The 25,156-nt window shown below is 40.1% G+C and overlaps 1 protein-coding gene across 1 annotated transcript; it reads right to left on the minus strand.

Moving 5' to 3' along the window:
* Positions 1 to 14,419: 14,419 nt before the first annotated feature.
* Positions 14,420 to 15,125, minus strand: LOC129149402 (DAZ-associated protein 2-like). The gene has a single exon (XM_054717377.1). The coding sequence runs from the start codon at positions 15,092 to 15,094 to the stop codon at positions 14,588 to 14,590; it is 507 nt and encodes a 168-aa protein (XP_054573352.1). The 5' UTR covers positions 15,095 to 15,125; the 3' UTR covers positions 14,420 to 14,587.
* Between the last annotated feature and the right edge of the window lie 10,031 nt (positions 15,126 to 25,156).

Consider the following 25,156-nt stretch of genomic DNA (forward strand, 5'->3'; position numbering starts at 1 on the left):
TTTAATTGATGATTTTAGCCTCTATGTTCATGAGGGATATTGGCCTGTAATTCTCTTTCATTGTGTTGTCTTTATCTGGTTTTGGTATTAGGGTGATGCTGGCTTCACAGAAGGAGGTTGAAAGTGTTCCTTCCTCTTGAATTTTTTGGAATAGTCTGAGGAGGATAGGTTTAGATCTTCCTTGAATGTTTGGTAAAATTCCCATGTGAAGCCGTCTGGCCCCAGGCTTTTATTTGCTGGAAGCTTTTTGATGACTGCTTCAATTTCTTCCATACTTATCAGCCTATTGAGATTTTTAGAATCTTCCTGAGTAAGATTTGGGAGATTGTATTTTTCTAGGAATGTGTCCATTTCCTCCAGGTTGTCTAGTTTGTTAGAATAGAATTGTTCATAGTATTTTTTAACAATCTTTTGTATTTTGGTGGGGTCTGTTGTTATTTCACCTCTTTCATTTCTGATTTTGTTTATTTGGGTCGTCTCTCTTTGCTTCTTGGTGAGCCTGGCTCAAGGTTCATCAATCTTGTTTATCCTTTCAAAGAACCAGCTCTTGGTTTTGTTGATCTTTTGTATTGTTTTTTTGGTCTCTATGTCATTCATTTCTGCTCTGATCTTTATTATATCCTTTCTTCTGCTCACTGTGGGCTTTTCTTGTTGCTCTCTTTCTAATTCTTTGAGTTGTTGAGTTAGATGATTTATTACCATTTTTTCTTGTTTTTTGAGGTAGGCCTGTAGAGCTATAAACTTCCCTGTCAGGACTGCTTTCATTGTGTCCCATAGGATTTGCAATGTTGTGTTATCATTGTCATTAGTCTCCAGGATGTTTCTAATTTCTTCTTTGATCTCGTTGATAACCCAATCATTGTTTAGTAGCATGCTATTCAGCTTCCCAGTGTTTTGTTTTTTTTGGAATGTTTTTATTGTAGTTTATTTCTAATATTATGCCATTGTGGTAGGAGAAAATGCATGATAGGATTTCAATCTTTTTGAATTTGGGGATACTTTGCTTGTGACCCAATATGTGGTCTATTTTTGAAAATGTCCCATGTGCACTTGAGAAGAACGTATATTCCGTGGCTTTGGGGTGAAATGCTCTGAAGCTATCAATTAGGTCCATCTGATCTAGTGTGTCATTTAGAATTGCTGTTTCTTTGCTGATTTTTTGTCTAGAGGATTTATCCAATGATGTCAGTGGTGTATTAAAGTACCCTAATATGATTGTATTGTTGTCGATCTCTTCCTTGATATCTTCCAGAAGATTTTTTATGTATTTGGGTGCTCCTGCATTGGGTGCATATATGTTTACCAGAGTTATATCTTCTTGTTGAATTGCTCCCTTTAGTATTATATAGTGGCCTTCCTTATCTCTTATTATGGTCTTTACTTTGAGGTATATTTTATCAACAATAAGTATTGCTACCCCAGCTGTTTTCACATTTCCATTTGCCTGAAAAATGGTTTTCCATCCCTTCACTCTCAGTCTGTGTGAATCCTTTACTCTGAGGTGGGTCTCTTATAGACAACAAATATATGGGTAATGTTTTCTTATCCATTCAGCTATCCTATGTCTTTTGATTGGCGCATTTAATCCATTTATGTTTAATGTTATTATTGACAAGTACATGTTTGTTGTCATATTTTTCCTTAGTGTTTGTGTTTCTTCTTGCCTTTCTCTTTCTTCTTTTTACAACAATTAGCAACATGTAATCAAGTCCCGTTTTAAGTACAAAACCATTTATGATATTAAAATATAGAGTTCAGTTGAGTGGTGGAAATAAATACTTGCCAGAATGTCAATGTCTCTTTGGGGAGCCTTTTCTTCCCTCCAACAGCTGTTGCTAATACAAAGATACTAGGCAATTCATTTATCTCCAAAGTGTGCCAGTCATATACATGGCATCTTGGAGAGTCCCCTTCCTGAAATCCTTGAAGATGATCTAATGTTTGGTCTATTTCTAAATACTGCAGCCAGCTTTCTTGCCTCAAGGCAGCATAAACTATTGCTAGAACCACCATATATTATCACTGTTGTTTTAACCACCTAAAATTCCCAACTAGATTCTCACCAACTCCTCTACCAAATGTTATCTCATTAAAAATATCAAAGCTACCCAGAAATGAATCCCTATTCTAATATCACCACCACACAATTGACCTTCATTCACAGAGTTCCTCAAACTTAATAGGACCTTCCCTTGTCAATTAGGCAAATTATAGTCTTTGATTCCTTCAAGGTCGGATGACTTCTCAGGTTGTCAAGGGTCTGAGAACCTTGAGAACTGGTGTTTGAAGTGACTACTAGCAGGAAGAAAGCTATTTCCCAGTTCCCTGGAGTCTCCCTTCAGAGAGAGCTGAAAGTCATGAACATGGGATCTCAAATTGACTAGTCTGCTCAGAAATCCTAAGTTCATCCCTCTTGAGGTGGCTGCCAACTGACATGATAATCCACAGACTAGTGTCTAACATCAGCTCTAAATGTTATTCTCTAACCAAACACCCTTGTTTAAAAAATTTATGGATGTGAAATAACTTTGCTGAAAAAGCAAGGAGATTACATAGTGCTGAAAAAAGAATATTAAAATCAGAATCAGAAAAAATGGACTATTGCCCCTTTTCTGCCAAGCCATTAGGCTTGTGACCTCTCTGAGCCTCCTCCTCCTCAGCTGAAACTTGAGAAAATCAGGTGAAGCTATACAAGAGTGACAGATACTTCTAGGTGTCTAACCCAACATCCATTCTTCCATTCAGACTTAGTTTAGAACCCCGAGGATGACGTGTTAAACTAGCTGCAATATAAGCACAGCTGACCAACGTGGAGCCATGTCCAATGTTCAAATAGCAGCCAGTTGCATGAATGCCCCCCTGGATCCCATGGTTTCAATAAATAGCAGCATATATTGATCCAGAACTGAGGTTAGATCTACCTCTACCTGGACTATAAGTCCAGAAGGCATAGGAGTCAGCAGCTCACACTAATTCACAATACTATATGCTCTCATTATCTGATGTTTCACTCTAGCCTATTTTTACTTCACAAATTAGATATTGTTTTATTACTATATACCATCAGTGTTACTCTAGATTTACACCCATGCTTACCAACATTTTATTCACATTCCTTATTGTCTGCCAGGCTTCCTCTCTGGGATCATTTTCCTCCTGTCTGAAGTATAGCCTGAAAATTTTCCATTAGTCTGGGGGGTTTTATTTTGTTTTGTTTTTTTACAATAAACGCCAATTTTTGTTTTTCTAAAAATATCTTTAATTGTGTCATTTTTGAAAATTATTTTTGTTGTGTATACAACCTAAGTTGATGATTACACTGTAAAAGGCGCAGGGCAGCCAAGGGCTCTGCAGACCAATATTGCAGGATAGACCCCAGGCATTGTCTCTTCGGGCACACAACTAGTCCTCTGAATCCCACCATTTAGGCGGACTGAGCCGCTATAACTGGTCTGTGTGCCCTAGGGGCTTCGAGTCCAAGCAGAGGGGCCACAAGCAACCGTCCTTGGCTTAGGGACCCTGGAGCAGGGCCATTCCCTGCAGCCTCCTCCCACAGAAGACCCTGTGGTTCCCTCAAAATGTCAACTTCTCTACTCAAGTGGAGAGAAGCTCCAGGGCCAAGCAGTATGCCACAGCTGCCGCTGGCAGTTGCTCCACCAGAATCTCCCAAGATGCCCCCCTGGAGCTCCCATTCTTACAAACAGATGCCTTCCCACACTCACACCCACGTACACACTCCCTCATACAGCTCACACTCTCACACACTCACCCTCACTTATGATCTGCCTGCTGCCATGTCTATAGATATATCGAGACAACATTTTAGATACACATTAGGAGTTTTGTGTACCAAATTTAATGAAATGGTATTTATTTCAATAAAAAGAATCCATAGAATGATACAGTGAAATGGCATTTTGTGTTTATACTTTTGTATATCTCTTCATATAAGTGTATTCACAAAGCAAACACAGTCCTTTATTGGATCTCACAACCTGCTTTTCAAATCAGAAAATAAGGTCACCTTATAAAAATCTGCAAACACATGCTAAGAGTTTTCCTCTACTGCCATCTTGTGGATTCCTTGATGAAAACATAGGAAAAGGCTACAGGGGTTTTTTTATCTCTAATTTTTCAAAACCCATATACCATTCACCTATATTCACCAACTCTTAAAATCTTGTTAAACCCACTCCATCTCAAAACATACCCACACCAACACTTCACTTTTTCCAAATCATAGAAAACTGGACTATTTTCATCATGACACTTCACCACGAAATATTTCAGTATGCAGTTCCCAAGAAAAGATCCTGTTATTTAACTGAAACATCAGCACACCTGAAAAAATCACAATAAATTAAATATCTAGTATACAGTACATACTAAATTTTCTTCTGTTGTCCCTAAAATGTCATTTATAGATTCTGTTTTTCCAATCCAGAATCCACTCAATATTCACTCAAAGCATTTGGCTGTTATCTCTTTAGTGTCCTGAAATACAGAATAATCCCCCTGCCTCCCTCTCTTCTTCATGACATCAAATCATTTTAAGAATCCTGATCAGTTGTCCATCACACCCCACATTGTAGAATTTCCTGTTTCCTTGTGACAAAATTCGGGTCAAACATTTCCAGCAAGAACCTCACATAAATGACATTGCGGGCTTCCACAGTACAAAGTCAAACCACTATTGGTGCTGCCAAGTTTGACTACTTGCTTAAGGTGGTTACCACTGGACTTTTCTATTGTAAGAGTACATTTGTTATTTTATTAAAAGCAATCTGTGAATAGTCAGACTCATAAAAAAGAGGGACCCAAATAAATAAAATCAGAAATGAAAGAGAAGAAGTAACAACTAACACCATAGAAATACAAAGGATTGTAAGAAAATACTATGAACAACTATATGCAAACAAATTGTTCAACCAGGACAAAATGGACAAATTCCTAGAAAAATATAATCTTCCAAAACGTAATCAGGAAGAATTAGAAAACCTGAATAGGTGGGTAACGCAAATGAAATTGAAGCAGTAATCAAAATATTCCCAGCAAACAAAAGTCATGGACTGGATGGCTTCATAGATGCGTTTACCAAACATTCAAAGAAGAACTAAGACCTATCCTCCTCAAACTATTTCAAAAGTTTCAAGAGGAAGGAAAACTTCCAAGCTATTTTTACAAGGCCAGATTTAGCCTAATTCCAAAACTAAATGAAGACACTACAAAGAAAGAAAATTAGAGCCAATATCCCTGATGAACATAGATGCTAAAATTGTCAACAAAATATTAGAAAATAAGATCTATCAATACATTAAAAAGATCATACACAATAACCAAGTGGGATTTATTCTGGGGTGTAAGGTTGGTACAATATTCACAAATCAATAAATGTGATACATCACATAAACAATATGAAGGATAAAAACCACATGATCATATCAATAGATATAGAAAAAGCATTCGACAAAATTAACACCCATTTTTAATAAAAACTCTCAGCAAAGCATGAATAGTGGAATCATATATCAACATAATAAGTACCATATATGACAACCCTATAGCCAACATCATACTCAATGGGCAAAAACTAAAAGTGTTTCCCTTTAGAACAGGAACAAGATGGGGATGTCCAATTTCCCCACTCATGTTCAGCATAGTTCTAGAACTCCAAGCCACAGTGATCAGACAAGAAGACAAAATTAAAGGCATTCAAATTGGAAAGGAGGAAGTGAAATTGTCATTTTTCACAGATGACATGTAAAGGCTATATTTATGTTTTGTTGTCTAACACATTATTTGGAAAGGCACACAGGTGTCAGTCAGCCCAAATCTTGTCTCCCAGCCTTGGTGCTCAACTAAGACAAAGTAAACAGAATACTGGGAAGTCATGTTGGCTTTTCCTGGGAGATACTTGTTTACGTGACCTACTTTTTGTTTTTGTTCCTCTATTTTTTAAACTTTTATTTGGAAATAATTATAAATTCAGAGGAAGTTGCAAAGATAGAACAGAAGGGTCCCTATTATTTTTCATCCAGTTTCCTCCAATGGTAATATCACATATAGTTAGATTACAATATCAAAACCAAGAAATTGACATTGGTACAATGTGTGTGTATAGTTCTATATCATTTTATCAAATGTGCAGGTTCATTATTACCATTACTGCAATCCAGATACAGCACTATTTCTTCACCATAAATATCTCCCTAGTGCTATTCCATTATAGTGAGACCCACACCTGCCTCTCTAAATAACCTATTTTTAAACATTTAGGGAATATATTGCCTTCAGGTAGAATTTAACTGATTCCAAAGACAGACCTCCATAATGTTCATTACCAAGAAATCTCTGACAACTCATCAAAGCTCTGTTTTGAGCCTGGGCTCACATCTGTTTGCTTTATTACCTTAAAAAAATCTGAGATATATCAGAGCCTTTCCAAGATTATCAAATATAGGCGGAGATCCAAGATGGTGGCCAAAGGAACAACAGGATGCAAGATAGTGTGTGAGTGAGAGAGCAAAAGGAGAGTGCATGGACATGTGGGGAGTGTCTGTATTTGTGAGTAAGGGACAGTTATATTTCACAGGACAGTTGGGAACTGGCAGACGAGGCTCCCCTGGCCGGGCAGCCTCTACTACCACTGAAAACCTCTCCCAGAGTGGCCAGCTCTGCCTCAGAGACCATGCCATCTTGAAGGGGAGAGCAGCTGTGACTGGGAGCCCAGCCTCACCTCCACCCCGGGAGACCTCAGACACCACCTGGGACCCTACAGCCACAATGCCCAGGGGCCAGCTGCCTCAGCTGCAAACCCATGAACACCGAGACTCCAGCCTCCCAGGCCGCAAGCACCTAAAAAGTTTGTCCAGAGGGAGACAAGGTGGTGGTCAAATGCACGGATGGGTCCTGCACCTTCTCACAGAGCAGATAGAAGGAACAGCTGAATCAAATAACATACACCTGGAATTGGCGAATTAAACACAGCTGGTGAGGCAATCCATGGATGGAAAGGTCAAAGATCACCTGGAGAGTGGTGGGATCTGTGCTCCAGGCTGGAGGGAGAAACATGTTCCACTGGGTCTAGAGTTTCAGAAGGAGACTGCTCTCCACCAAATCTGCAGCCCTTGGAGTCAGTGTAGCCCTCTAATGTGGAAGTGAGTCTACAAGGCTGTTGGCAGAGGGAGACTCTGGATCTAAGCCCCCAGCTGTGAGAGACTCTGCCCAGAAAGGCAGCCTGAAGTTCTATACCAGCCTTGCAGTACTAGGGGGAGAAAGACACGAGGCGGCGAGGTTGCTTTGTCTTTTTGACTTCTTTGCTTTTGCTTGCAAAGTCCAGGACATAGAATCTTCCAACTAAAAAACACTCACCAAGACTGCAGGGGAAGATGGTTTTTGTGGAAACTGGGGAACAGAATAGGGAGAGATGAGCAGGAAACCAGCTCTTTGACAGTCTGTCCCTCCAACCTAGTCTTGAGTGTGGCAGGGAAAGGAAGAGTCTAAACACTGGGTTGAAGGGCCATTTGGTCCCAGAAACTAATACTGAAACACTGCAACTCAGAGGCTGTGTCAGAAATGGACGCTTGTGTAAATACAACTGAAGGCAGGCAGAGAAACAAAGTGAGCAGAGTGATCCCGCCTACTTGAAACCAAGGTTGTAGCTTATAACACAGAGGCGTGGTGGATTGTGGGGAACTGCAACAGTGTGCTGACTACCTGACAGGAAACAGATGTGCCAGGCAGAACAGTAGAGAGGGGTCTTAAATCAGCCCACAGGGGTCATTGAAGCTCTGCTGAAGCAAATGACCTTCACTACTTCACTTTTTTATGTTTTATCTTTTACTTAAGAAACTAAATTTTTCTCACTTGATTTTACTTTTTTATTATGATATTTTTATTTTTAATTATTATTATTACTATTATTTTACCTTTTTTAAAGTTTTATTTTATTTTTTCTTCATTTTATTTTTTTTGTATTAGTGTTCTACATTCTATTTTTATTTTTATTTTAGCATTATTTTACTCTATCTTAATTTTTCCTTTATGCCAACACTTTTTTCCTCACTTTTCCCCTTTTTCATCCTGTTTCTCTTACCTTGTTCCTGCTTTAGTTTTTCTTTAGCCTTTCATTTCATTCCCTGTTAAAAATTGATCTTACACATATATCTAATTTCCTCTCCCCTGCTCCAAGTCCATGCGCACTTCTCTTTTCTTTTTTCTTGACTAGCCAAATATTTTTCTTCCTTTTCCTTTTCCCCCCCCTTTTTTCTGTCTTATTATTTGTTTGATTGTTCATTAGTTTGCTTGTTGGGGATTTTGTTTTTTCTTTTCCTTTTATTTATTTATTTATTTGTTTATTATTGTTCCTTCTGTTTTTTCTCTCCTTGCTTGCACTCTTCTTCTACTAATAGGTTAATTAGTTTCAATCACCAACTCAGGCCTATCTACTCTCTATTCTCCCTTTCCAAAAATATATGAATATGTAGATATATAAATTAAAGAAAGGAGAAAAGTTATATATATAGTATTTTGTTTTTTTATTTTTCTTCTTATACACTCATTCTCTTTCTACCTCCTCTATACTGAATTATGGCCATTTCCCCATTCATTCAATTCCTTGACCTTACCTTCTAGAAATAAACTATCTCTCTTCAAATTCAGCTTTTCTCCTTCTTTTCTGGATGTTTGTTGTTTGCATTTTTTGGATTAGTTGTTGGTTTTGTGGAGTGTTCTCCCCATATACATATATTTTTACCCCATCTATTTTCTTCTCTTTCTTTTCCCTCCTACATATTTTCCTTTTCTCAATATCATTTTTGCACTCTTTTCTCTCATCTAATTCTCTTTTCTCTGGTGGGTACTTTTATTTGGGGTTATTTGTATCATGAATACATTTGTACTTGGCTCCCTGTGTGTTGTGTCTTATTGTGTTGTATTTTGTGCCTTTAAGTCAATGCAGGGGAGACAGGGCTACATAACCAAACACCCTGAGAGGAGAAAACATGGGGACATAAAGAAACAGCCCCACATGAAAGAAAAGGAGGAATCAATGGAAAAGGAAGTAAATGAAATGGAGGCAAGCAATATGTCAGAAACAATTCAGAGCAATGGTCATATGGATGTTGAAAAGGATGGAAGACAAATTCAACAACAAGTAAACCAAGAGGAAATAAATATGAACCAAGAAGAAATGAAGAATGACATCCCTGCAATAAAGAACACAAGAGAAAGCATCAACAGTAGACTAGAAGAAGCAGAGGACCACATCAGTAAGCTAGAACACAAGGTAGCAAAAAACACCCAAGTTGCCCTAACCGGTTTGGCTCAGTGGATAGAGCATTGGCCTGTGGACAGAAGGGTCCCACGTTCAATTCCGGTCAAGGGCATATACCTTGGTTGTGGGCACATCCCCAGTAGGGGGTGTGCAGGAAGCAGCTGATTAATGTTTCTCTCTCATCAATGGTTCTAACTCTCTATCTCTCTCCCTTCTTCTCTGTAAAAAAATCAATAAAAAATATTTTTAAAAAACCACCCAAGCAGAGCAACAACTGAAAAAAAAAACTTAAAAAACAAAAGGAGAACCTAAGAGAAATTTGGGACAACATGAATCAGAACAACACCTGGATAATAAGGGTGCCAGAAGGAGAGGAAGCTCAGCAAGGAACAGAAAACCTATCTGAAGAAATAATAGCAGAAATCTTCCCTGATATTGGGAAGAAAAACTCACACAAGTTCAAGAAATGCACAGAGTCCCAAACAAGAAGAGCCAAAAAGAACAACACCAGAACACATTATAATTAAATTGGTAAACACCAACAACAAAGTAAGAATATTAAAGCCTGCCAGAGAGACACAGAAAGTTACCTACAAGGAATCTCCCATCAGACAAACAACTGACTTATCAACAGAAAAACAACAGGCCAGAAGGGATTCGAATGAAATATACAAAGTCATGCAAAGCAAGGGCCTGAATCCAAGAATACTATACCCAGCAAGGCTATCAATAAAAATAGGTGAAATCAGGAGCTTCACAGACAAAAAGGGATTAAGGAAGTTTATTACCACCAAACCAGGAATGCAAGAAATGCTAAAGGGTCTGCTGTAAAAAGAAAAAATAGGAAGGGAAGAAGGAACACAGGCATAAACAATAAAAATGGTGACAAACAAGTACTTATCAATAATAACTTTAAGTGTAAATGGATTAAATGCCCCAATCAAAAAGCATAGGGTAGCTCAATGGATAAGAAAACATGACCCATATATCTGCGGTCTACAGGAAACCCACCTCAGAAAAAAGGACTCACACAGATTGATAGTGGAGGGATGAAAAAAAATTTTGGGGTGAATGGAAATGAAAATAAAAGCTGTGGTAGCAATAATTATATCTGACAAATTAGACCTCAAAGTGAAGGCCGTAACAAGAAAAAAGGAGGGATATTTCATAATACTAAAGGGAGCAATTCAATAAGAAGATATAACTCTGGTAAACATATATGCACCCAATACAGGAGCACCTAAATACATTTAAAAACTTCTGGAAGATATCAAGGGAGACATTGACAGCAATACAGCCCTAGCAGGGGACTTTAATGCCCCACTAACACCACTGGAAAAATCCTCTAAACAAAAAATCAGCAAAGAAACACCAATCCTAAATGACTCACTAGATTGTATGGGATTAATTGACATCTTCAGAACATTTCACCCCAAAGCCACAGAATATACGGTCTTCTCAAGTGCACATGGGTCATTTTCAATGATAGACCATATATTGGGTCACAGGCAAAGTCTCTTCAAATTCAAGAAGAAGGAAATCATATCAAGCATCTTCTCAGATCACAATGGCATAAAATTAGAAATCAACTACAATAAAAACATTGAAAAAAATCAAAACTTGGAGGCTAAATAGTATGCTATTAAACAATGATTCGGTTGCCAAAGAGATCAAAGAAGAAATAAAAAGCATCCTGGCAACAAACGACAATGAAAGCACAACAATCCAAAATCTATGGGACACAGTGAAAGCAGTCGTGAGAGGGAAGTTCATAGCTCTACAGGCCTACCTCAAAAAAACAATAAAAGCTGAAACCGGTTTGGATTAGTGAATAGAGTGTCGGCCTGCGGACTGAAAGGTTCCAGGTTCGATTCTGGTCAAGGGCATGTACCTTGGTTGCGGGCACATCCCCATTAAGGGGTGTGCAGGAGGCAGCTGATCGATGTTTCTCTCTCATCAATGTTTCTAACTCTCTATCCCTCTCCCTTCTTCTCTTTAAAAAATCAATAAAGTATATTAAAAAAAAAAAGAAAAAATGGTAATAAATTATCAAATCCTACAACTCAAAGAGTTAGAAAGAGAGCAACAAGAAACATCCAGCATAAGGAGAAGGAAGGAAATAAAAAAAAATTAAAAATAAAACATTACAAAAGATAAAAATTAAAAAAAAACAAGAGCAGCATCTTTGAAAGGTAAAAAAAGATTGGTGAACCTGTAGCCAGGATCAAGAAACAGAGAGGACCCAAAAAAGAAATCAGAAATGAAAGAGGGGAAGTAACAACTGATCCCACAAAAATATAAGAGATTATGAAAAAATTCTATAAACAAGTCTATTCTAACAAAATGGACAATCTAGAAGAAATGGACATATTCTTAGAAAAATAAAAGCTCCCAAAACTCAACCAGGAAGAATCAAAAAATCTGAATAGGCCGATAACTACTGAAGAAATTGAAGCAGTGATCAAAAATCTTCCAGCAAACAAAAGCCCTGTTTCAGACAGCTTTACAGGGGAATTATACCATGCATTCAAATAACTAAAACCTATCCTCCTCAGACTATTCCAAAAAATTCAAGAGGAAAGCACTCTTCCAACCTCTTTCTATGAAGCCAGCATTACCCTAATAACAAAACCAGATAAAAACACCACAAAAAAATGCAAACTACAGGCCAATATCCTTGATGAATACAGATGCTACAATCCTCAACAAAATTCTAGCAAATAAGTTCCAGCATTGCATTGGAAAGATCATACACCTTGACCAAGTGGGATTTATTCCGGGGATGCAAGGATGGTACAATATCCGCAAATCAATACATCACATAAACAAATTGAGAGACAATAATCACATAATCATATCAATCGATGCAGAAAAAGCATTTGACAAAATCCAACACCTTTCTTGATAAAAACTCTCAGCAAAGTGGGAATAGAGGGATCTTACCTGAACATAATAAAAGCCTTATATTTCAAACCTACAGCCAACATCATACTCAATGGGCAAAAACTAAATATATTTCCCCCAAGAACAGGAACAAAACAGGGATGCCCATTTTCACAAGTCTTGTTCATGTAGTACTGGAAGTAATAGCCATGGCTATCAGACAAGAAGGAGAAATAAAAGGCATCCAAATTGGAAAAGAAGTAAAACTGTCCTTATTCACAGATGACCTGATACTGTATATAGAAACCCCCAAAGATGCCATCAAAAAACTACTAGACCTATTAAATGAATTCAGCAATGTAGCAGGATACAAAATTAACACCCAGAAATCAATGGCTTTTTTTATATACCAACAATGAACTCACAGAAAGATAAACTAAAAAAAAAAAAAATACCAATAGCATAGGTGGAGATCAGAGAGAAAAAATTTGTGGCCAAATTGGCAGATGTGTCCAAAGCCTTATCCTGAGGCAGATAGAAAGAGCATCTAAATCAAATAATACCCACCTAGAATTGGCAAAATAAACATAGCAAGTGAGAAAATTTGCAGCTGGGAAGGGCAGAGGATGCCTGGAGAACAGTAGGATCAGGGATCTGGGCTGGAGAGAGTCATGAGACCACCAGGACAAGAGGGTCGGAAAGAAGCTACATGGCAACAAGTCCACATCCCTTGGGGACAGGAGTAACATATGACTGTGGAAAGGAAGTCCACAGGGCTGCTGGCAGTAGGGGATTATAGATCTAAGTGCGCAGCCATGAGAGGCTGAGATCAGCGGGGAAGCCTGAAGAACTGCCCGAACCTCATGGTGCAAGGGGAAGAGAAAGTAGCAGCCATGTGGTTGTTTTGCCTCAGTTTGGGCTTTGTTTTTATTCACTAAACCCAGTTCATAGGACCTTTCAAATACAAACATTCACAAGTGGCTGAGGTGCAGGTGGAGATGCAGACTTTTGGAGTCTGGGGAGAAGCTGTGGAGGAAAGCAAGCCAGGGAGAGGTGACCAGGAGTCTGGCACTGAGACATTCCTGACCCTCTAGACCTAAGGAGCCATTTTTCTCCTGAAGAACCAGCCCATCCCAGCAGCCTCGAGGCTGCTAATACAGCCACACCCAGACTATACCCTGTGTGGTACAAAGGCCAGAAAAAATCTGAATAACCTCTAAGAGCCCCCAGGGACTGGGTTGAAGAGAGGCTGATCAGTCCCAGAAAGCAACACAGCACCCTACTTACCTATACCCCTGTCAGAAATAGCCTCTTGAGAAATTAAGATTTATAGCTGGCACACAGGCTAAGTAGGGAGATTGCTCCCGCCTGCTTGCAGTCAAGGCTGTGGAGATAGACACAAACAGAGAAGCGGTAGATCACTTGGAACTTCAACACAGTTCTGACTACCTAACATGAAACTGTGTAGTGGCAGACAGAACAGAAGAGTTGGATCTTAAACCAACATCCATGGGGCATTAAAACTCCACTGAAACAAACAAGACTTCACTTTTTTATTTCATTTTACTTTATTTTATTTAATTTTTTTTCTTTATTTCCTTTATTTTTTAATTTTTTCATATTATTTTTTATTCATTCTATTTTTATTGTTATTTTATTTTACTTTATTTTTATTTTATTTTTTTTCTTTCTTTTCTTCTTATCCACTCATTCTCTTCCTACCTCCTCTACACTTAACCAAGGTCCTCCTCCTATTCATTCAATTCCTTAACCTTACTATCTGTATATAAGCTCTGCCTCTACAGATTCTGCCACCCTTTTTTGGGGGGTGTGCGTTGTTTGCATTTTTTTTTTTTTTTGGTTTATCTGTTTGTTCTGTGGTGTTTTCCCCTCATACATTTTTTATTCCTTTTTCTTCTTTTTCTTTTCTCTATTACCTTTTTTTTCTATATAACATTTTTACTCTCTTTTCTCTCTTTTAATTTTCTTTTCTCTGGTGGTCACTTATATTGGGGATTTTGATGTCGTGAGTATATTCATTTTTTTTCAGAATAATTTGGCAACTTTAATTCTTAGGAAGATCAAAGTTCCCTCCAAACTTAATTTGATGTTTTATTACTAAAAGCAAAGACCAGTATGGTACAGTATTACTCCAGAGGAATTAAAGGAAGATCTTTAGGGCTGTTTCACCCACATTCATTTTATGAATGGATACCTCCCCTACCTCAAAATGCTTTAGGGAGGTACTGCTATCATTACATGGTTCCTTATTAAGTTTGAAAAGTGCCTGAAAGTTTGGACACCAGAAAGACACCCCAACAACATGTGTCTTAAACTGCAACTTCAGGTTAATATGACTAAAGCAGTTACATTGTGAGAAGTGCTGAAGGTATGTGATGTTTTTCCCGGCACAGAGGTGGCCTTGGGTCTTCACCAGGTGGTGTAGCCACCATCTGAACCACCCATGAAGAAGTTCCCCGTCCGCTGAGTTACAAGGACATTGGCTCCCTGCATGACTGCAAGCTGAGCAGCATTGGGAGGGCATCCAGGGGGTGGAGGAGGAATGGTGCCAGCAGTAGCCCCAGCTCCAAATCTGGCACCTGCATCATATCCGACTTCCACCAGCACTGTTGAACCAGGTGGATAGATGGGGCCAACTGGATAATAAGCCATGCGGATTGTGGAGCCTAAAGGTCCAACAGCCACAGACTGGGCCATGGGAAGATACAGTGAGGCGCCAGGAAATACAGCTGACATGGTGGGGACGGTGGCAGCCCCTGGGTGCACAAAGCTCGGACGATAGAGCTCTGAGTAGGCGGGTGGAGCATCCGTATAGGGTGGAGCCTGAGGGAGATGCAAGGTCTGAGGGTACACTGGATTCCCAGGAGACTGCACAGGGTAGGTTGGCTGCGTTGGATATTGACCTTTGCTGTTCATGGTGGCTGCGGGTCCAGTTCGCCTCGGCTTCGCGGACCATGAGTATATTCATGATTTGTTTGTTCCCTTTGTGTCATGTCTTGTCAAGTTGTATTATGTGCTGTTCTATCAATGTGAAAGAGAGAAAGCCCCTTAACTAGACACCCTGAGAGGAGACTCCATCCACAAATGAGACAATAACACTCAAGACCCAACTACACCAAGAGAATACAAATATCCCAAGTAGGGATCATCCCAAGATTACCCATCCCAGAAGACCAGAGAGATTGGACCACTGGGTCTCACAAAACATCTACTATATAACACAAACTCAAAAAACCTGGGTGGCATAGCAGTTTGATTGAATACATAGAAGCAATCACAAAGGAACAGCAGAAATGGGAAGACAAAGAAACAACGTCCATTTGAAAGAAAAGGAGGAATCACCAGAAAAGGAAATAAATGAAATGGAGGCAGGCAATTTGTCAGAGAAAGAATTCATAGCAATGGATATAAGGAAGCTGTAAAGCAGTGATGGCAAACCTATGACACGCATGTCAGCACTGACACACGTAGCCATTTCTGATGATATGCAGCCGCTAAGGCAGCCACATGCCGAGGATGAAACATTTGCTGCTCCTGAGGATGAAACATTTGCGAAATAATGTTTTTTCCTCAAAGTGACACACTACCCAAGTTATGCTCAGTTTTTTGGTGAAGTGTGACACACCAAGGTTGCCCATCACTGCTGTAAAGGATGGAAGACAAATTCAACAACATGTGTAAAAATCAAGAGGAAATGAAGAAGAAACAAGAAGAAATGAAGACTGATATAGCTAAAATAAAATCAATGGAAAGCTTCTACAGTAGAAGCTGAGGACTGCATCAGTGAGTTAGAAGACAAGGTAGAAAAAAAACAACACCCAAGCACAGCAGCAACTGGAAAGAAAACGTAAAAGCAGGAGGAGAACATAAGGGAGCTTTGGAATAACACGAAAGAAAACAACATCTGCATAATTGGAGTGCCAGAAGGAAAGGAAGCAGAGCAAGGAATAGAAAACCTGTTTGAATAAATAATGACAGAAAACTTCCCTGATGTTGGGAAGAAAAAACCCACACAAGTCCAAGAAGCACACAGAGTAACGAACAAGATGAACCTAAAAAGACCCACACCAAGACACATAATTAAATTGGCAAACATCAACAATAAGGTAATACCCTTAAAGGTGGCCAGAGAGAGACAGAAAGTTACCTACAAGGAATCTCCCATCAGACAATCAACTGATTTATCAACAGAAACACATCAGGCCAGAAGGGAATGGAATGAAATACACAAAGTGATGCAAAGCAAGGGGCTGAATCCAAGAATACTATAACCAGCAAGGCTATCATTCAAAATTGAAGGTAAAATCAGGAGCTTCACAGACAAAAAAGGGCTAAGAGAGTTTATTACCACCAAACCAGCAATGCAAGAAATGCTAAAGGCACTGCTGTAAAACAAAGTAATAGACAGGGAAGAAGGAACACAGGCATAAAGAATAAAAATGGCAACAAAAATAACCTATCAATAATAACCATAAACATAAAAGGATTACATGCTCTAATCAAAAGACTTAGGGTAGCTGAATGGATAAGAAAACATGACCTATATATTTGTTCTCTAAAAGAGACCCACCTAAGAACAAAGGACACACACAGACTGATAGTGAAGGGATAGAAAAAATTGTTTTTCAGGCAAAAGGGAATGAGAAAAAATCTGGGGTAGCAATAGTTATTTCTGAAAAATTAGACCTCAAAGTGAAGAAAATAACAAGAGAAAAGGAGAACCACTTCATAATACTAAAGGGAGCAATTCAACAAGAAGATATAACTCCTACAAACATATATGCACCCAATACAGGAGCACCCAAATACATAAAACAACTTCTGGAAGATCTCAAGAGAGATATTGACAGCAATAAAATCATAGTAGGGGACTTAAATACCCCATTGACACCACTGGATAAATCCTCTGAACAAAAAAAAAATCAGTAAATAAACAGCAATCTTAAATGTCAATCTTAGATCAGATAGACTTAATTGACACCTTCCGAACATTTCACCACAAAGCTACAGATTATACATTCTTTTCTAGTGTACATGGGACATTTCCAAAGATAGAACACATATTAGGACACAAAGTCTCTTCAATTTCAAGAGGATAGAATTCATAGCAAGCATCTTCTCAGATCACAATGGCATAAAATTAGAAATAAACTACAATGTAAGCAATGAGAAAACATCAAACACTTAGAGGCTAAATAGCATGCTATTAAACAATGATTGGGTTACCAAAGAGATCAAAGAAAAATTAAAAAAGAAAAATATCATGGCAACAAACGACATTGAAAACACAACAATCAAAATCTATGGGACACAGTGAAAGCAGTCGTGAGAGGGAAGTCCATAGCTTTACAGGCCTACCTCAAAAAATAATAAACAATGGTAATAAATTATCTAATCCTACAACTCAAAAAGTTAGAACGAGAGCAGCAAGAAAAGCCCAGAGAAAGCAGAAGGGAGGAAATAATAAAGATCAGAGCAGAAATAAATGACATAGAGATTTAAAAAAATACAAAATATCAATAAAAACAAGAGCTGGTAATTTGAAAGAATAAACAAGATTGATGAACCTCTAGCCAGGCTCACCAAGAAACAAAGAGAGAGGACCCAAATAAACAAAATCATAAATGAAAGAGGTAAAATAACAACCAACCCCACATGCATATGAAGCATTATAAAAAATAATACGAATAACTCTATCCAACAAACTGGACAAGCTAGACGAAACGGACATATGCCTAGAAAAATACAATCTTCCAAAACTCAATCAGGAAGAATAAAAAATCCTGAATAAACCAGTAACTGCTGATGAAATTGAAACAGTAATCAAAAACTTCCAGCAAACAAAAGCCCTGGACCAGTCAGCATCACAGGGGAGTATTACCAAACATTCAAAGAACTAAAACCTATCCTCCTTAGACTATTCCAAAAAAATTCAAGAGGAAGGCACACATCCAAGCTCTTTCTATGAAGCCAGCATTACCCTAATCACAAAACCAGATAAAGAAACTACAAAGAAAGAGAATTTAGGCCAATATCCCTGATGAACATAGATGTTAAAATTTTCAACAAAATTCCAGCAAATCCGATTCAGCATTACATTAGAAAGATCATACACCATATAAGGACACATATGTAACACCTTATCCATAAAGAAATTAAAAAAAGAAAGATAATACACCATGACCAAGTAGGATTTATTATGGGGATGCAAGGTTGGTACAATATCCTCAAATCAATAAACATGATACATCACATAAACAAATTGAGAGACAAAAATCACATAATCATATCAATCAATGCAAAAAAAATAGCATTTGACAAAATCCAACATCACTTCTGGGGAATACATGGATCATACCTCAACCTACAGCCAACATCATACTCAATGAGCAAAAATGAAATCCATTTCCCCTAAGAACAGGAACAAGACAGGGATGCCTACTTTCAATAATCATGTGTGACATAGTACTGGAAGTGCTAGCCATAACAATCAGAAAAGAAGAAATAAAAGGCATCCAAATTGGAAAAGAAGAAGCAAAACTGTCATTAATTGCAGATGACATGATATTATACATAGAAAACCCTAAAGACTACATCAAAAAAACTATTAGACTTAATAAATTAATGTGGTAATGTAGCAGGATATAAAATTAACACCAAGAAATCTATCGCTTTTTATACACCAATGATGAACTCACAGAAATAGAAACTAAAAAAAACAAAACAAAAAAAAATACCATTTACCATTGTAACAAAATAAATTAAGATACCTAGGAATAAACTTAACTAAGGAGGTAAAGGACCTGTAAACAGAAAACTATAGGACATTGAAAAAAGAGATAGAGGAAGACATAATCAAGTGAAAGAATATAGTGTGTTTATGGATTGGCAGGATCAACATCATTAAAATGTCCATACTACCCAAGGCAGTCTACAGATTCAATGCAATACCAATTAAGATACCAATGGCATATTTCCCAGACCTAGAACAAACTCCAAAAATTCATATGGAATAAGAAAAGACCTTGAATAAGAAAAGACCAGGCAGCAATCTTAAGAAAGAAGAATAAAGTTGGAGGGATCACAATACCAGATATAAGCTATATTACAAAGCCACTGTTCTCAAAACTGCCTGGTACTGGCACAAGAACAGACATACAGACCAATGGAACAGAACAGAGAACCCGGAAATTGACCCAAGCCATTATGCTCAATTAATATTGACAAAGGAGGAAAGAGTATACAATGGGGTCAAGAGAGTCTCTTCAATAAATGGTGTTGGGAAAATTGGACAGATACATGCAAAAAATTGAAACTAGACCACCAACTTACACCATACACAAAAATAAAAACAAAATAAATAAAGGAGTTTAACATAAGATGGGCAACCGTAAAAATCTTAGAAGAATCCATAGGCACAAAAATAGCAGACATATGTCGCAGCAAAATCTTTACCGATACAGTTCCTAGGACAATGGAAACTAAGGAGAAAGCAAAGAAATGGGACTCCATCAAAATAAAAAGCTTCTGCACACCAAAAGAAACCATCAACAAAACAACAAGAAACCCCTCTGCATGGAAGAACATATTTGCCAATGTTTTCTCTGATAAGGGTTTAATCTCCAAAATTGACAGGGAACTCATACACCTTAACAAAAGGAAGGTAAACAATCCAATCAAAAAATGGGCAAAGGACCTAAATAGACAATTTTCAAAAGAGGACATACAGAAAGCCAAGAGACATATTAAAACATGCTCAAAGTAACTAATCATCCAATAGATGCAAATCAAAATGACAATGAGGTACCAGTTCACACCTGTCAGAATGGCTGTCTTCAACAAATCAACAAATGACCAGTGCTGGTTAGGATGTGGAGAAAAAGGAACACTCGTACACTGCTGGTGGATATGTAGACTGTTACAGCCACCGTGGAAAACAGTATAGCATTTTCTCAAAAAATTACAAATGGAACTTCCATTTGACCCAGTAATCCCACTTCTAGGACTATATCCCAAGAAACCAGAAACACCAATCAAAAAGGATGCACCCCTATGTTCATAGCAGCACAATTTACAGTACCTAAGATTTGGAAACAGCCTAAGTACTCATCAGAAGATGAATGAATTAAAAAACAGTGGTACATCTCCACAATGGAATATTATGCTGCTGTAAAAGAGAAGTCACTCTTACCATTTGCAAAAGCATGTATAGAACTGGAGAGCATTATGCTAAGCAAAATACACCAGTTGGAGAAAGATAAATATCACATGATCTCACTCATTTGTGGAATATAATGAACAACCTAAACTGATGTACATAAATAGAACCAGGATCATAGAAGCATTGAACAGACCATCCAACATAAGAGGGAAAGTGGGGGGATGGGGACGGGGCATGGGGTAAGAGATCAACCAAAGGACTTGTATGCATGCATATGAGCATAACCAATGGGCACAGACAGTAGGGGGGTGAGGGCATTTTCTATGGGGTGGGAGCAGCTGGGGAGAGGTCAATGGGGAAAAAGGAGAGTTATGTAATACTTTAAACAATAGAGAATTTAAATTCAAACAAAAGAAAAATAATATCAATAGTATATTTCACAGAACTACAACAAATATTCCAAAAATTTATATGGACCTCCCTCCCAAAAAATAAAATAAACCTACCTAATAAAAGAGTGATATGCAAATTGACTGCACCTTCGCTACGCCCAAGCCACACCCACCAGCCAATCAGGGCGAGTATGCAAATTAACCCAACCAAGATGGCGCTTAGTTTGCATACATACCTGGTTCTGGGGAACCTCTTCGGCACCCAGGTCACTCCCAGCCGGCCATCAGGCAGAGGCTTTAGGCTTGGGAAGGGGCCAAGCATGCAATGGGAGGGGCAGGGGGACCACTTCCCAAGCCTAAACCTGGGGCAGAGGCTTTAGGCTTAGGAAGGGTCCAAGCCTATGATCAGAGGTGTGGGGGGGGGGGGACACCTTCCCAAGCCTAAAGCCTGGGGCAGAGGCTTTAGGCTTGGGAAGGGGCCAAGCCTGCGATCGGAGGTGGTGGCGGTGGGGAGGACAACTCCTTCCCAAGCCTAAACCTGGGGCGGTGGCTTTAGGCTTAGGAAGGGTCCAAGCCTATGATCAGAGGTGTGGGGGAGGGGGGGACACCTTCCCAAGCCTAAAGCCTGGGGCAGAGGCTTTAGGCTTGGGAAGGGGCCAAGCCTGCGATCAGAGGTGTGGGGGAGGGGGGGGACACCTTCCCAAGCCTAAAGCCTGGGGCAGAGGCTTTAGGCTTGGGAAGGGGCTGAGCCTGCGATTGGAGGTTCCAGGTGGGGGTAACTCCTTCCCAAGCCTAAACCTGGGGTGGAGGCTTTAGACTTAGGAAGGGGCCAAGCGTATTATCAGAGGTGCGTTGGGGGAGGGGGACCCCTTCCCAAGCATAAAGCCTGGGGAGGAGGCTTTAGGCTTGGGGAAGTGCTGGGGGAACCCCTTCCCAAGTTTAAACCTGGGACAGACGCTTTAGGCTTGGGAAGGGGATGAGCCTGCAATTGGAGGCACGGGAGAACTCCTTCCCAAGCCTAAACCTGGGGCATAGGCTTTAGGCTTGGGAAGGGGCCGAGCCTGCGATCAGAGGTGAGGGGGCGAACCCCTTCCCAAGCCTAAAGCCTGGGGTGGAGGCTTTAGGCTTGGGGAGGTGCTGGGGGGAAAACCTTCCCAAGCCTAAAGCTTGGGGTGGAGGCTTTAGGCTTAGGAAGGGGCCAAGCCTATTATCGGAGGTGCGGGGGTGGGGGGCAGGGACCCCTTCCCAAGCCTAAAGCCTGGGGTGGAGGCTTTAGGCTTGGGGAGGTGCTGGGGGGGACCCCTTCCCAAGCCTAAACCTGGGGAGGAGGCTTTAGGCTTGCGAAGAGGCTGAGCTTGGGATCAGAGGGAAGAGGAAAAAAATCAATGGAAACATATCCTTAGGTGAGGATAGAAAGAAAAATAAAGAAATGTCATATTCTATGAAAGTCACATCTTGAAAATGCTTAAAGAAATTTGTCATTTTTTCATGGTGAAGGGACTGGGGTCTGTGTTGATGAAAATACCTTGGTGGCTGTGGTGACTGACAGTGGCTGCAGCAGAGGGGTGATGGGGCAGGCGCCTTCCCCTGATCAGCCTGATAGCCTCAAGCAAAGGGAAGCCAGACTGTGGCTTAGGTCCATAGGACATCCCCTGAGGGCTCCCAGTATGTGAGAGGGGGCAGGCTGGTCTGAAGAACAAAGTTGGAGAGATCACAATAACCGATATGAAACTATGCTACATATCTATTGTAATTAAAACAGCCTGGTACTGGAATAAGAACAGGCATATAGTAGGTCAATGGAACAGAACAAAGAGCCTGGAAATAAACACATGCCCTTATAGTCAAATAATATTTGACAAAGCAAGCAAGAGCATACAAAAATGCTATGAAAAAAAAAAAAAACAGCAGGGAAAGTGGGGGATCAGGAGGGCAGGTTGAAACTTCCCTACAACCCAGGCCTTTTCACTCACTGTTTCTCTACTCTTCTATCAAAAAAAAAAATTATTGTCTCCATTCTATACTACCAATCAATTACTGCACCATTATTTCAGATTCCCTTCACAGGGAAACTTCTTCAACAGGTTGTTTACACTCTCTGCTTTCACTTTCTCACCTCTCTGTCACTGCAACTCAGTATCTAGTTTCTGCTCCTACCTTTCCACTGAAACTGCTATTGCCAAATGCACCAATTACTTCTATGTTACTAAATCCAGTGTAAATGAAACTGCATTTTGGTACTATTGATCACACTCCCTCCACCTTGAATCATGCTTCCTCTTGGATTTCATTTTACTGATCTCTCCTTCTTATCCTCATCCCTCTCAATTCTCCACTGACAGCTACACTACTTCTGACCATCCTTTTAATGCGTTTGTTCTCTACATTATATTCCACTAACTTCCTTTTTTCATATTCTTTCTGGTTTAAATCAATCATTCACTGTGCCTTCAATTATCATCTATACTACAGGCCCGGTGCACAAAATTCATGCACAAGGGTTGTGTCCCTCAGCCCAGCCTGCACCCTCTCCAATCTAGGACCCCTCGAGGGATGTCTGACTGCCTGTTTAGGTTCAATCCCAGGACGATCGGGCCTAAACGGGCAGTCAGACATCCCTCTCACAATCCAGGACTGCTGGCTCGCAACTGCTTGCCTGCCTGCCTTCCTGATTGCCCCTAACCGCTTCTGCCTGCCAGCCTGATCACCCCTTAACCACTCCCCTGCCAGCCTGATGGATGCCTAACTGCTCCCCTGTCAGCCTATTTGGGTCAGCCTATTCTGCAGGCCTGGGTCCCCCCTAACTGCCCTTCCCTGCAGGCCCAGTCGCCCCCAATTTCCCTCCTCTGCCAGCCTGGTCACTCCTAACTGCCCTCCCCTGCAGGCTTGATCACCCCCAACTGCCCTCCCTTGCAGGCCTGGTACCTCCAACTGCCCTCCCCTGCTGGCCATCTTGTGGCGGCCATCTTGTGTCCACATGAGGGCAGCCATCTTTGACCACATGGGGGTAGCCATCTTGTGTGTTGGAGTGATGGTCAATTTGCATATTACTCTTTTATTAGATAGGATAGAGGCTTGGTGCACGGGTGGGGTCTGGCTAGTTTGCCCTGAAGGGTGTCCCAGATCAGGGTGGGGGTTCCCTTAGGGCATGGGGTGGCCTGGGCAAGGGGCCTGTGGTGGTTTGCAGGCTGGCCACACCCCCGGCAACCCAAGTGGAGGCCCTGGTATCTAGGATTTATTTATCTTCTATAATTGAAACTTTGTAGCCTCTAGTGGAGGCCAAGGCAGGCCAGGGCTGAAGAAGCTTGGCTTCCTCCATCACCAGGGGCAACTCAAGCCTCCTGCTCTCTCCAGCTCCTTGGCTGCCGCCATTTTTGTTGGGATTTATTTATCTTCTATAATTGAAACTTTGTAGCCTTGAGTGGAGGCCTGGGCCAGCCAGGGTGTGCAGAAAGCTTGGCTTCCTCCATTGCAGGAACCCAAGCCCCCTGCTCTTTCCATGGCTGTAGCCATCTTGGTTGGGTTAATTTGTATACTCATTCCTGATTGGCTGGTGGGCGTGGCTTGTGGGTGTAGCAGAGTGATGGTTAATTTGCATATTACTTTTTTATTAGATAGGATGTCGATGACTCCTAAACTATCAAAACAGACCTTTTCCTGAGCTCCAGACACATATATCTGCCAACTAGTCATCCCTCCCTAGATGGCCCATAGGCACTTCAAAAACCTTATCCAAATATGACTAATATTCCCCTGCCAAACCAGCCCTTCTCCTCAAGTGTCCCATCTTAGTCAATAGTACCACTATTTTTACAGTTGGCCCATCATTTAGAAGCCAGAAAATCATACTCCTTTTTAAACCCCCTCAATTTTCCCCCCACACACCATATTAATACAACAGCCTCATAACTGGTTCCTTTGACACTAGTATTGCTCTCTTCCAATTCTCTAAACAACAGTCAGAGTGATATCTAATGATATAGACTTTAGAATATCATTCCTTTGCTTAAAACCCTTCATTGGGTCCCTTCTGTCCAGAGGACAAAACTCAACTTTTTAATGTGCATTATATTCTGATCTAACATTTAACTCGAGTTGCTGCCATCCTGAAAAACTTGCAGTGATCTAGATACTCCATGCACTTGGGCCTTTGTACCTGAGACATTCCTCCTACCACACAGTGATTACATGGCAAACACCTGTTGATTCTCCTTTTAATTTTATGTGTCTTCTTGAAGTCTGGGCTATGTGCTCCTGCTATGTGCTCTCATGGAACTTGGTACTCCTATTATAGCCCTGTCATTACTTCTTTACCTAGCTTCCTCCAAAGCTGGACTGTAGAGCTCCATGAAGGAAAGGCCTAGTCTATCTTGCTCATGACTATATCCCTAGCACATAGAAAGTTCATGGCCCATAGCAAGAACT

Source organism: Eptesicus fuscus, chromosome 1 (assembly GCF_027574615.1).
Source record: "Eptesicus fuscus isolate TK198812 chromosome 1, DD_ASM_mEF_20220401, whole genome shotgun sequence".
Lineage (NCBI taxonomy): Eukaryota > Metazoa > Chordata > Mammalia > Chiroptera > Vespertilionidae > Eptesicus > Eptesicus fuscus.